This window comes from Sylvia atricapilla, unplaced genomic scaffold (assembly GCF_009819655.1).
Source record: "Sylvia atricapilla isolate bSylAtr1 unplaced genomic scaffold, bSylAtr1.pri scaffold_211_arrow_ctg1, whole genome shotgun sequence".
NCBI classification, from domain to species: Eukaryota; Metazoa; Chordata; class Aves; order Passeriformes; family Sylviidae; genus Sylvia; species Sylvia atricapilla.
The window spans coordinates 4,770-17,800 of record NW_027077140.1 but is presented as its reverse complement, the minus strand read 5'-3'; the positions used below and the strand labels follow the sequence as shown (position 1 = coordinate 17,800).

The 13,031-nt window shown below is 51.7% G+C and overlaps 1 protein-coding gene across 1 annotated transcript; it reads right to left on the bottom strand.

The window, feature by feature from the left end:
* Positions 1–1,074: 1,074 nt before the first annotated feature.
* Positions 1,075–2,007, bottom strand: LOC136374922 (olfactory receptor 14J1-like). Its single transcript, XM_066340300.1, has one exon. The coding sequence runs from the start codon at positions 2,005–2,007 to the stop codon at positions 1,075–1,077; it is 933 nt and encodes a 310-aa protein (XP_066196397.1).
* Between the last annotated feature and the right edge of the window lie 11,024 nt (positions 2,008–13,031).

Sequence of the window (13,031 nt, the reverse complement as noted above, 5' to 3'; positions counted from 1 at the left end):
ATTTAGGGGATTGTACCATAGAATTAAAAGCAAAGTACAATTTTGCAACATCTAAACCGACCAAACCAAAAGATAGAGGGGGTCTGCCCACATTCCTGAAATATCCAGATGAAGATAGCAGTGAACCAAAGCTCCAAGAAGGAATTAATTGATCTTCTGTTATCAGAAAATGACATGAGACAACCAAGAGGCACCACCAAGAACAAGGACAAAGAGAATACTAAGTGAGTAAAAAGGAGCAGATTTGGGGGTGTTGAAACTGGAATGGCATCTGAACTCAAAGCAATGTCTGAATAATGCATTCAAGTCTATTGAATATGTAACATACTGATCCTTTTTAACTGGTGTTCTGAAAGGGCAGGGTGTCCTTTCTGGCTGCATGCCAGGGAACCCTGGTGGAGATCCCTTGTTTTCTTTCTGTTTCTTAATTATATATATATATATATATGTATGCATATTTAATATTGAAACCTATAAATTGTTTCAAGAAAGTGAACCTTGATTTTCAAATGGAGAGAGCCTGGGCAAGGAGGCTGGAGCCCCCAGGCCCTGCCCTGAGGCGTCAGCACTGCCCCAGCAGTGCCCATGGCCTGTCCCTGCTGCAGCCCCGGCACTGCCACCCCCAGCCCTGTGCCCGGCCCCGAGAGCACTCAGGCCCTACAGCAACACCAGGGCCAGGAGGGCAGCGGGGCAGGGCCACGGGAGCAGCACTGCCAACACCAAGGGCTGCTGCTCCTGGCCACAGCTGCTGTGCCAGCCCTGATCTGCCCCCAGCTCTGCACACAGACATTGCTGCTGCAGCTGCAGAGAAGGGAACAAATAGGGCATCTCTGCAGAAAACTTGGCTGGGAGATCCTTGAGTTCCTTTAAAGCCACCAAGAGTGCAGCCCCTCATTGACACAGTCTCTCCTCCACAAGGAAGGAGGAGAGAAACAAAATGAGAAACGGCACGAAGATATATCTTGTTGACAACATTAAAAAAGCAAAGCTGAGGAAAAACAACCATAAACAAATGAGCAGGAACTACTGAACATGACTTTAATTACAAAAGATTTGGAGAAGTTTTCAAGCAGTTTAATGTTTATTACATGAGCCAGTCATCAGTGTCCACACTGCAGCCTTGAGCTCCTGGTTCCTCAGGCTGTAGATGAAAGAGTTCAGTGCTGGAGGCACCACCGAATACAGAACTGACAGAGCCAGATCCAGGGATGGGGAAGAGACGGAGAGGGGCTTCAGGTAGGCAAATGTGCCAGTGCTGAGGAACAGGGAGACCACAGCCAGATGATGGAGGCAGGTGGAAAAGGCTTTGTGCCGTCCCTGCTCAGAGGGGATCCTCAGCACGGTCCTGAAGATTTGCACATAGGAGAAAACAATGAACACAAAACATCCAAAAGCTAAAAAGGCACAAATTGAAACAAGCCTAAGTTCACTGAGATAGGATTTGGAGCAGGAGAGCTTGAGGATGTGTGGGATTTCACAGAAGAACTGGCCCAGGACATTGCCATGGCACAGGGGCAGGGAAAATGTATTGGCTGTGTGCATGAGAGCATTGAGAAAGGCACTGGCCCAGGCAGCTGCTGCCATGTGGGCACAAGCTCTGCTGCCCAGGAGGGTCCCGTAGTGCAGGGGTTTGCAGATGGACACATAGCGGTCATAACACATGATGGTCAGGAGGGAAAACTCTGCATCGACGAAGAACATAAAGAAAAAGAGCTGCGCAGCACATCCTACATAGGAGATGTCCCTGGTGTCCCAGAGGGAATTGTGCATGGCTTTGGGGACAGTGGTGCAGATGAATCCCAGGTCGCTGAGGGCCAGGTTGAGCAGGAAGAAGAACATGGGGCTGTGCAGGTGGTGGCCGCAGGTGACGGCAGCGATGACGAGGCCGTTTCCCAGGAGGGCAGCCAGGGAGATGCCCAGGAAGAGGCAGAAGTGCAGGAGCTGCAGCTGCCGCCTGTCTGCCAGTGTCAGCAGGAGGAAGTGGCTGATGGAGCTGCTGTTGGACATTGGCCAGTGTCTTGGCATGGAGATCTGTTAAAAAATGAAATAATGGAATAGTTCAGTTCAGAGAGAACTTCCAATATCCCAGCACAACTTGGTGGGACTTTCCCTCCACTGCCTGCCCAGGGCTCTGCTGCCTGGAGCTGTCCCTGCCTGCAGCTGCTTCCCTGTGCCCAGGGCTGGGCCCTGCCAGTGCTGCCAGAGCCCAGCCCAGCCCTGGGGGCTCAGCTCTGCCCTGCAGACCCCTCCCAGCTCAGGCACTGCCCAGGGGCAGCTCTGGCTCTGCAGGCTCTGATGGCAACCACAGAGCAACCCTGAGGAGACTGCAAAAGTGACACTGATGCTGCCAGTAAGGGACTCTGTGCTGATTTCTGTCACTGCCTGGTTTATTAAGGGCTGAGAGAAAATTATTTAATTGTTCTCAAACTCAGCTGAGAGATGAATGCCTACATGTAAATTCCCATCCAGTCAACACAGGGCAGTAGATAAACAAAACACGATTTTCCCTTTTTATTCAGCCCCTGCCTTGCTGTGCTCTTGGATAATCTGTTGGAAATGTTCTAGAGTTAAATGTCATGCTGGGAGCAGTCCTGAACAACGCAGCATCCTCACCACACAAGGAGAACACTTCCAAGCCTTACCAGCTGTCTCATTCCACCCAGATCTTGTCCCCCAGTGCTGGGAGCAGCTCCCAGGGCTGGCTGAGAGCTGTCCCTGGCAGGCAGCAGAGTCCCTGCCCCAGCACAGCGCCCTGGGCTGCAGGACCCTGCTCTGCAGGACAGCCCTGGGCACCCCTGGCTGCTCCACACAAGACACAATCAGAGAATGTACTCACAGAGTCTGTAGGCATTGGCATGTTCCAGCTGTAGGAGATCACTGCAGGAGCTGCAGCTGCATTGTCCTGCAGCCAGAGGTTCCTGTGCCAAGGGCTGGGAGTGATTCTCCCGCAGTCACTTCTCAGCCCCTTCCCAGCCCTGAGTGATTGAAGCTCTCTGTGCCTGTGTGCTGTGCCCGGGCTGGCTGCAGGCAGTGCCCCAGCCCTGCTGGGCTGGGAGAAGAGCTGCTCAGCAAGAGAAATGTGTTTTTAAGCTCTTCTTGGTTGCCAGGAGCTGCCTCTGTGCCAGGAGCCCAGCCCAGCTCAGCAGCACAGACACAGCAAAAGGACTTTAATGAGCCTCTTGGGGCTTGTGCTGAGGCCCTGAACATCAGTCTCTCACAGGGAGATGAAGAAACCTCTCAAGAGCTTCAAGTCAGAATCCAGCTCCAAAGTTTCTTGAAGTTTTAATAGGTCCCACTGAGGGACATAACAGAGAAAGTGTCCCCAGGCCCCAGGCAGAGCAGAGGACTGCAGGCAGTGATGACAGGTGGGGACAAAGAGAAGCCAAGTCCTGGTGTCCTGGGGCACAGCAGCCTCTGTGCCACCAAGGGCTGTGAGGAGACACCTTGTCCTGAGGCCCTGGGGCCTCCTGGCACAGCCCCAGCAAGGCTGGGCACTGTCAGCCCCTTGTCCTGCCCTCAGCATCCCCCTCCCATGGCAGTGGCCTCAAGGATGTGCTGGAAGGAGTCCCTGGGGAGCCTTGGTCAGGAATGGCCCTGGGGGCTCCTTAATGCTCCCAGGGACTGCAGGTTTTTCAGTGGACTTTGGGTTTTTCTTTTGCCTGGGTGTCTCTGAGAGGTCTCTACAATCCTGGCCTCCAATTATCTGCTTTAATTAGTCCCTTGAGAGGCTTTGTCAGTAACAACACTCAGTGGGGCTCATTAATGCTTCAGAGTACTTCCGTTATTTTAAAGGAACTTGGTGTTTCCATTTTAAGAGTGACTCTGTGAGAGTTTTGTGAAATGATGGCCACACGATTATTATCTACTTTAACAAGTCCCTTGGGATTCCTTGTCAGTAAAAACAGTCTTTGTGTCTCATTAATCCTACAGGCTACTCAAGTTTTAATAAAGAACTTTTTTTTGGCTCTGAGTGTAAGAGGTTCATGGAATCATGGCCCCCAATTATCTGTTTTAATGAGCCCCTTGAGATTCTCAGCCAGTAACAACACTCAGTGGGGCTAATCAATGCTTCAAGGTACTCAGGGTAATTGGAGTACTTCTTTGGGCCACTGAGTCTCTGAGAAGTTTTTGTGCAATCCTGGACTCCAGTTCTCTCCTTCAAGGAATCCATGAGGAGCCTGTGTTTGGGATGGGCCTCAGTGGGACCCATTAATGCTTTGAGATATTTTGCAGTTTTCCTCTGTCTTGGACTCTTGGAAAGGTTTGTGTAATGTCCTTTCAGGCCCTGAGGTTCCAGGGCTCAGCACCAAATGCAACACGGGGCTCATTAGGATCAAAGAAGTCCTGAGAAACTATGGCTGTGCCTTGATTTCCCTCTGGTCTGCTGCAGTTCATTAGGAAGTCTTTATTCTTAGAGTTATGGAGAAATATTTCAAAGGGCTTCTAAGAAATCCACATTCCTTTTTTCAAGGGTGTATTTTATTTCTGTTTTTAATACAGGAGAGGCGATTGCAGGGTCTCTCCTAAAGAGGACTGGCCTGGTGAAAGAGGCTGAGCCCTGAGGTCTGACCAACTGTGGACAACCCTGCTCCAGATTCCTGAACCATATCCTATCTCTCCTCACTCACCTGGGACCTGCACTGCTCAGAGAACTGGCTGCACTCTGGAAAATTGAGGTTTTTTCCTTATTTAGCAATCTTAAACTCTTGAACTTCCCCGTTTAAAACAGACACCATCCTCAAGTGTGTGCCAAGGACAAGGGGCCACCAAGGAGGTTACCCTTCCCCAAGGCAGAACGATGCAAGGAATGATTTAGACACACGGGAAATTCTGCAATAAACACAAATCCAGAGTTGGCTGAAGGCAGAATTAGACCAACTCCTGAAGGACAGACAAGCTTTGAACTCCTTGCAGCTCCCAGCTGCAGGTGGGTTGTTGGGAGGTGTGTGAGTGAGGCCAGAGTGAGGGCAAGGGAAATGCAGAGAGCCCTGGAAGTGCTTCTGTGCAGACAGGCTGTGGGGAAGGGCACTGCAGGCCTGGGCTGGGCCAGGAGTGAGGCTGGATCATCACCCCAAGCTGCCCTGGGCCATGGCAAGGGGCTGTGGCCATGGCCAGTGGCCTGAGCCCACTGCCTGGGCCCCTTGCTCAGGGCTGGTGTCAGTGGCCAGAGGCAGAGGGGATCCCTTGCTGGGGGCTGTGCCATGGCCACCTGCCCTGTGCCGCGCTGGCTGCTCAGGCGCCGCGGAACCAGCAGCAAACGCCACTGCCAGGGCCAAAGGCAGCTCAGGCAGACAGAAAGGGGCAGTGCTGGCCACTGTTTCCATGGCAGCCCTCCCAGGGACACCACACCTGGCTCACCTGTCCTGCCAATTGCCATGGAAACCCGGCTCATTGGGAATCCAATGGTGGACCAAGGTTTGAGTAGGGCCTGTCCCAATAGGACAGAGGGTTGTGGTGGTTTTAAACTAAAGGAAGGGAGGTTCAGGTGGGGAGATAAGGAGAATATTTTTTATGGTGAGCTTGGTGATCCAGCAGGACAGGTTCCCAGGGAGGTGGTCAATGCCCCATCCCTGGAAACATTCCAGTCCAGCTGGGACAGGGCTCTGAACAACCTGATCTGGTGAAAGATGTCCGTGCTTATTGGAAAAGATGGGAGACATGTCTCATGCTGTCATGGTCAACAAAGTCTCGCCTTTATTGTTTAACCAGTCGTTTTTTATACACACAATAATTAGCTCATGCATATTGCAAAATCTAAGCTCAGGATTGGGTCTAACACTAATGCTTTGTTTTCTATTGCTAGCCTTGCAATTCCAAGTTCCCATCTCGTTAATTTTCTTTACTGCATACCAACTATTCTCAACAACCCAGCTGTTATCTCTGCACCTGTGTTTCAAGGGCACTGTTGGCCCTGCTTCAGTCACGTACGCCTAGTTTCTCACACAGAGACTAGCTGAGTCTGGCTGCTATGTCCTTTCTCACGCAGCCATATCTCAGGCAGGCTTCCCACATTTCCCCCGTTTTCTTTTTGTGCTAACAAAAGCTGTTTCCCACCACCATCAATCATGTTCATAAGCATGCGTTGCAAGCATTTTATAAGACATGGCAAAAGCAATAAGATAGCTACAATAACAATTAGCAAGATTATTCCATGTTGCAGCAATGAAGTTACCCAAGGGCCAAAACCGAGTCCTTTCAACCAATCATCAAGTCCAAAGCCTGTGGATTTCTGTAGATGTGTGGTTAGTTCTTGCAACTTAGAAAGCTGAGCATGGATAGAGACTGAGTGATCAGACAAGTTCATGCAGCACATCCCTTCAAACTCTTCACATCCATGTCCTTGAGCCAGCAGCAGGAAGTCGATAGCTGCTCTGTTTTGGAGGGACGCATGCCGCACTGAATCCACATCAATCAGCAGGTCTGAAATGGCCTTAGAAGTAGCATTAGTTTGTTTAGCCAGCCAACAGGCCATCCTATCCAACCATGTTAAAGCCCGAGCAGCTGCTGCTTGAGGGACAAAAAATGATATTGCAATGATTTCACCCGGGGACCAGAACGTTACATCATCTCTGCACTCTGGGGTGTATGCGTGTATCATTCGTTTTGACCTCAATCGCATGTGATTCCTGTGTTTGTGTAAGATCATGGTCATATTAGGTGTCAATAGGGTCAACCTTCCTAATGTACACGGACCACCCTCTATCCTTGATGGAATACCAGCCCATGCCCTATCCCCACAAATGAAAAATATCCCTTTTGGCAAAGCAATCGGAGTGTTAGATGACCGAGAAACATTCGTGCTAGTATAGTTACACCAAGCAGTAACATTTCTATACGCAGCTATAGTGGCATTAACAATTATGGGAAAAGTCTGATTTCCAGACAAGTGGTATTGGGAAAGTCCAAGCAGTGGCCATTAGCCCAAAGGGTGCTCATTTGTGAGGACGAGACCCATTTGGGAAAGGATGTCCCGTCCTACTAGGCACTGGACGGTAGGTGGCAGCATTGTCACAGAAAAAATAGCTTGCAGAGTTTTTCCATCCATAGTTACCACAAGCGTAGGTGTTTTACTGGCTAACGTCATGCCGCCTATACCTGTGACTGTCGTTGAGGAGGCTAGTAAGGGCCAGTTCTGTGGCCAGTAGTCCGGAGAAATTATACTTGAGTCCGCGCCCGTATCCAACAGTCCAGTTAACTCCACAGTCTTATCCTTAAATCGTAGCTGCAGCTGTCTTTTAGGCTGGGACAAAAGATCCACGGTTAACAAGACAAGTCCTCCGGTGCTCCCGAAACCCTTTTCCCCCCGCGGTGTTGGTTGAATCGGGGGGAGGGCTTTCGCGAGTTGTGGTAGGGGCACCACTTGAGCCAATCTCTGACCCTTGGCGATTTTTAAAGGTGGAAAAGGGGTATGTACCATGACCATGATTTCTCCGCTGTAATCAGCATCCAGCAACCCAGGCAGGATAAATAGTCCGGATATCGAAGCTGATGATCTGCCTAATATCAGTCCGCCGACTTGATTGCCTTCTATGATTATAGGTCCAAAGATTCCCGTAGGAACAGTCTGTGGGTGAGGTGTCATCAGCGTAACCTCTACTGCGGCTGCCAGGTCCAGACCGAGGCTCCCGGCTGTGGCTGGTCGGAGCTGTTGGATGGCATTGCAGCTGCTACTTGTATCCCGGCGCGGCTGCTGCTCGCGCTGTGTCTCGCGTTTCCCTGCTTACAGCGGCATGTAGCAGTATTGTGGGTGTTAGATTGACAGTTAATACACCAGACACCTTTAACCTGGCACTCCTTCCTGATGTGACCGGACTTTCCACAGCGGAAGCACTTCATGCGAGAGCCGACCTGACCGGTGCGGTTACAAGCCATACCGGCCGCTGCAGTTTGGAGAGGTGCAAGGGCAGCCATGACCTGATTCTGTGATGTTTTTGCCTGTTCCTGGAGCCCTAAACCTAATTGCTTAATTGCCTCCACTAAAAATGCCTGAGAGCCAGATGGCATGCCGGCAGCCTTTTCAAGCAACAAGGGAACGGTCCAGTCTCCATTCATAGTATTTATTAATGAGCGAGTCTGTGCGTTCCCATTCTGTAATATACACTGCTTCAGTAATGCCCCTTTCATAAACTCTTGCACCCCCGCTTTATCTATAGCCTCGGCCACCTTATCTACAAACGAACCCAGCGACTCTTCCCTACTTTGTTTAATGCCCATGTATATAGGCGTTCCCCCAGGATCTTTTACCTTATTCATAGCCCTACGCGCTACCTCCATTGCCTCACGGACTTTATTGGGGCCCATTAACGCCTGAGCTTCTAGTCTAAGGAATGCGCCGAGACCTAATAGCTCATCTATTGTTATTCCGTGCAAAGGATCACCCGGTCCTCTTTGTACCGCCACAGATGCCTGAGCCTCTGCCTGCCAATGCGCACCAAACAACATAACCTGATGCTGTGAATAGATCAATCTAGCTATACCCCTAATATCCCCAGGCAGAAGCAAATACGCATTAAAAAGATATTCAAGCATCTGCTTTGCCGGCTCACTGTTCACACCGTATTGTGCCACTGTAGTACGCAATTGTGCTAACAGCTTCCAGTCAAGCGCGCTCAGATTTGCCGTCAGACCTCCAGCTGCGTTTGGGGTAAACACCACCGGACACGCCAGGCATTGAGAGGCAACCTCCAGCAACCCTTTGTCCCCACTTTCCGCACCTTGGCGGGCCAGCGATACCCATAACTCACGCCGCTGCCTTGCCAGGGCCTCCGCTAGGTCGGATTCCGCCCCAGGGATAGGCTCCTGACTGCGGGGGGTAGGCAGATGGCTTGAAGCACCGGCAGGGACAGGGGTGCGCTCAGGGGAGTGCTCGTAGCTCTCGTCTAGGGGAGGTGCCGATGGCGCGGCTCCAGCAGGGGCCGGTGGAGCAGGCAAGGTAACCGTGGTGAAGGCGGGAGGGTTGGGGGTATTAGGATGTTGCCGCGAGGAGTCATAGGCATAATTACGTTCCTGAGCGGCTTTGACTTCTTTTGCAGCTCTTTTTTCTGCCTGCATTAATAACAGCTCATTGTGCACCACCCGCCAGAGCTTTCCAATCTTTTTAACCGGTTTATCATCCTCCAAGGTCAACTCCCACAACCTATCTCCGAACTTTCTCCATTCCGACAACTCATGCACTGTGTGGGGATTAGTAAAAAACCCATAAGACTCCCCGTGTCTCAAAAGTGAAGGTAATTCTTTATCCAGGTCGATACCCTGTATCCGCCTCTGCCTTAAGCAGGCGGTAAATAACTCATATGCCGCTTGCCTATCCATACTCACGTCAGCGCTGTTGCAACTCTCCAAAAGGCTGTCGGCGGCACGTATCGGCTGAGCTCGTCGTTACGATCACTCAGGGTCGGGGCTTCCTCGCTTATCGCCCTTACACCATTCTGGTTGCCGCAGAATCCGAACCCATCATCTTTTCTCAACTCCTGCAGGGAGGGATGCAGCGCATCACGTCCAGGGGTCACCAGATATTGGAAAAGATGGGAGACATGTCTCATGCTGTCATGGTCAACAAAGTCTCGCCTTTATTGTTCAACCAGTCGTTTTTTATACACACAATAATTAGCTCATGCATATTGCAAAATCTAAGATCAGGATTGGGTCTAACACTAATGCTTTGTTTTCTATTGCTAGCCTTGCGATTCCAAGTTCCCATCTCGTTAATTTTCTTTACTGCATACCAACTATTCTCAACAACCCAGCTGTTATCTCTGCACCTGTGTTTCAAGGGCACTGTTGGCCCTGCTTCAGTCACGTACGCCTAGTTTCTCACACAGAGACTAGCTGAATCTGGCTGCTATGTCCTTTCTCACGCAGCCATATCTCAGGCAGGCTTCCCACACGTGCTCATGGCAGGGGTTTGGATGAGATGAGCCCTGCAGAGCTCTTCCCATCCAAACCATCCCAGGATTGCATGGGGACAAGGGGCTGCTCACTGGGCTCCATCCACTCCCTTGACTCCTCCTTGTCTCTGCTGGAGCCCACATCCAGCAGCCAAAGCCAGCCCCTTCTCTGGCCTTTCCCCCTGCCCCAGGGGCTGCCAGAGCCAGGGGGGCACAGGTGACCTTTAGGCTCTGCAGGGCTCAGGCACAGCGGCTGTGCCAGAGTCAGGGCTGAGGTGACACTCTGTGGGCTGGGGCAGAGCCCAGGCACAAATGAGCCCTGAAGCAGCAGCTCTGCAGTGGTGGCCACCAGGCCGGGTGGCCAAGGGAGGCTTCTGGCCATGGCCTGGGAGCAGCTGCTGCTGCCAAGGTGCCTTTGGTGCCTCAGGCTCTCCCTGGCACAGCTCCCAGCACGGCACTCTGCCCTTGTGCCCGAGCCCTTCACTGTGCTGGGGCTGGCCTGGGGCTTTTCCTGCAGCGGGATCTGCCCTGGTCCTGGTACAGGAAAGGAAGTTCCTGCTGGAGCAGGAGGCTCTGGCTGCAGTGGGCTCAAACAACTCCAGCAAGGCCCTGTTTACTTCAAAATTGCTTCCTGGAGTACTATATTCTATTACTCCCATACTGTGGAGTAAATAACTCTTTTTAAAAAATATTACTCTGTTATATAAAGAAACCTGTCTAATCCTGATCAGAAACAGTCATAGCTGTATTTATATAAATATATCTAGTATTCCATTGGTAATCCTTTAGGACAAATTGCATTTCAGTTCAATTCCCCCTGTCTAATCTTTAAGACATAAACCTTTGACAAACTCTGAGACTAGCATTGGTGCGCAGCTCCCAGTCTCCTCTCTTACATGGAATTTTAAGTCTAGGCATCCTGAAGGGGTTTGAGGATCCATGGTGGCTGTTAGTTGTCATTTCTCCACCTCATGACTCAGCAGGAGTTTCTCCAATGAAGAAATGAAGCTTTGGCCTGAAGCTCCCACTCTGCCCATGACAGGAAGTCCTGTGAGTGTCTGGGACATCCCGGCTCTTTGGCAGCCTGGGGACTCCTGGCATGTCACCGTGGAGCCCCCGTGAGTGCCTGTGACAGATGGGTGCCACTGCAGCCCAAGGTGCCCTGGGATGTCCCCATGGCATGGCTGGGACTGCCTCTGAGCACAGGGCTCTTGACCATCCCAGCTCAGGCTTGGAGCCAGAGTCCTTTGCCAGGGCAACCATTTGCAGTCCCATTCCCAGGGCCAGGGGATCCCAGAAGCACAGAATTGGCTGAGTTGGGAAGGAGCCATCAGGATCCTGGAGTCCAACTGCTGGCCCTGCACAGGACACCCCAACAATCCCAGCCTGGGCCTGGCAGCGGTGTCCAAACGCTGCTGGAGCTCAGAGAGCCCTGGAGCTGGGACCCTTCCCTGGGAGCCTGGTCAGTGCCCCAGCAGCCTCTGGGGGAAAATCCTTTTCCTCAGACCCAACCTAAACCTGCCCCGACTCAGCTCCAGCCGTTCCCTGCACTCCTGTCCCTGGGCACCAGAGGGAAGAGGTTCCCACAGCCCCCAGCCAGGGCCCCGCTCCCAAGGCTGTTCCCAGGGCAGCCAGGGCTGGCCCCAGCTGTGATGCTCGGTTTCCACGGGCCAGGCTTTAGGAATGGGATTCTCCAATTTCCTGCTCCTTCTAAAACTGTGCTGCCCCTCGCTGCCCTCCAGCCTGGCACTGAAAGTACAAAAGGCAAAGATCCCAGGCTGGGATAGGAACAGTTTACTGAGAACAGAACAAGATAAGACTAAATAGGAGCAGAAACCATACTGATAACAGAAGGGATAAGACTAACGTCATACAAGGTCAACTACAGAAATTCGTACCACAGCATGGAATATTTCCACCTATTTCCTCCTGCCTGGAAAGGACACCCTTCTTCTTGGGGTGAGAAAGAGTTCCTTTCCTACTCCTGGCAATGCCCTGAGATGGGATCAAAAACGACGACGAGACCATGGCCAGACTCTAATGTTTTTCAATCCCACCTCACATCATTGCCAGAGGGCAGGGAAGGGGACAGGTGACTTCCCAGTGTGGATCACAGTGAATGTGGGTCACCAGGGCTCTGCCCAATGTGTGTCCTCTGATGGAGAATGAAGTGGAAGGAGGGCACGAAGCCCTTTCCACCGTCAGGGTGTATTCTGGGCTTCTCTTAGCTGCGCCTGCATTGGTGTTTGGTCAAGGAAAAGCTCTTAAACCTCTTCCCACACTCGGGACACTCATAGGGCCTCTCCCCGGTGTGGATCCACTGGTGGCTGATAAGGAGGGACCTCTGGCTGAAGCTCTTTCTACACTCTAAGTACTTGTGGGGCTTCTCCCCATCATTAACCTCCTCATGAACCACCAGCTCCGAACTCTGGCTCTATCTCTGGTTTTCTTCCTGCCTTTCTTGCACAGAGTGGGTCTTTCCTCCTCAGAGCACCCTGGGATGGGTTTGGAGTCCCTCCACCTGCGGGATCTCTGGGACTTTTCCTCACTGTTGGATTCCTGCACTGTGGAGCTGCTCAAAATGGCCTCTTCTACAAGGTTCTGCCACAGGTATTTGTCATCCCTTATCTCCATCCTCAGCTCATTATCTCTCTTATCCTCTTATCATCCCTTATCTCTCCCCTCAGCTGGGAGAAGAAGGACAAGGAGAGGATGGGATTTGCCCCCGTCCCAGAGGGAAGGGGAAGGAGATCCCCACAGTTCATCCCCGGCAGGACGGCATTGGCAGTGGGGTTGTCCTGCAGCCAGGGGCCATGCTGGGCTGGGAGATGGAGCAGGAGAGAGGGGCAAAGGGGCACTGACTTCCTCCTCTCCTGCCTGGCTGTCCTGAGGCATCTTCCTCTTTCTCACAGCCTCCTTCTCCATTTGGCCAATGTTTGGAAATGAGAAATCCTGGTTTGGGGATAAACAAGCTGTGAATGCCTTGGGTGGGGATTTCTCCTTCCCAAATCCATCTATAGAAGTCACCGCGCATTTGGGGGCAGAAAAAACCTCCAAAAATCAAAAGTCAGTAAAAAAAGGCCTCCAGAAGTTCCCTCGTTTAATCTCATCCCTCTGGGGTTCTGGTCATTCCCCTCTCAGGGC

Bases quoted from the DNA above. Each gene is read 5' to 3' on its own strand.
- LOC136374922 (XM_066340300.1), bottom strand. From the start codon at position 2,007: ATGTCCAACAGCAGCTCCATCAGCCACTTCCTCCTGCTGACACTGGCA.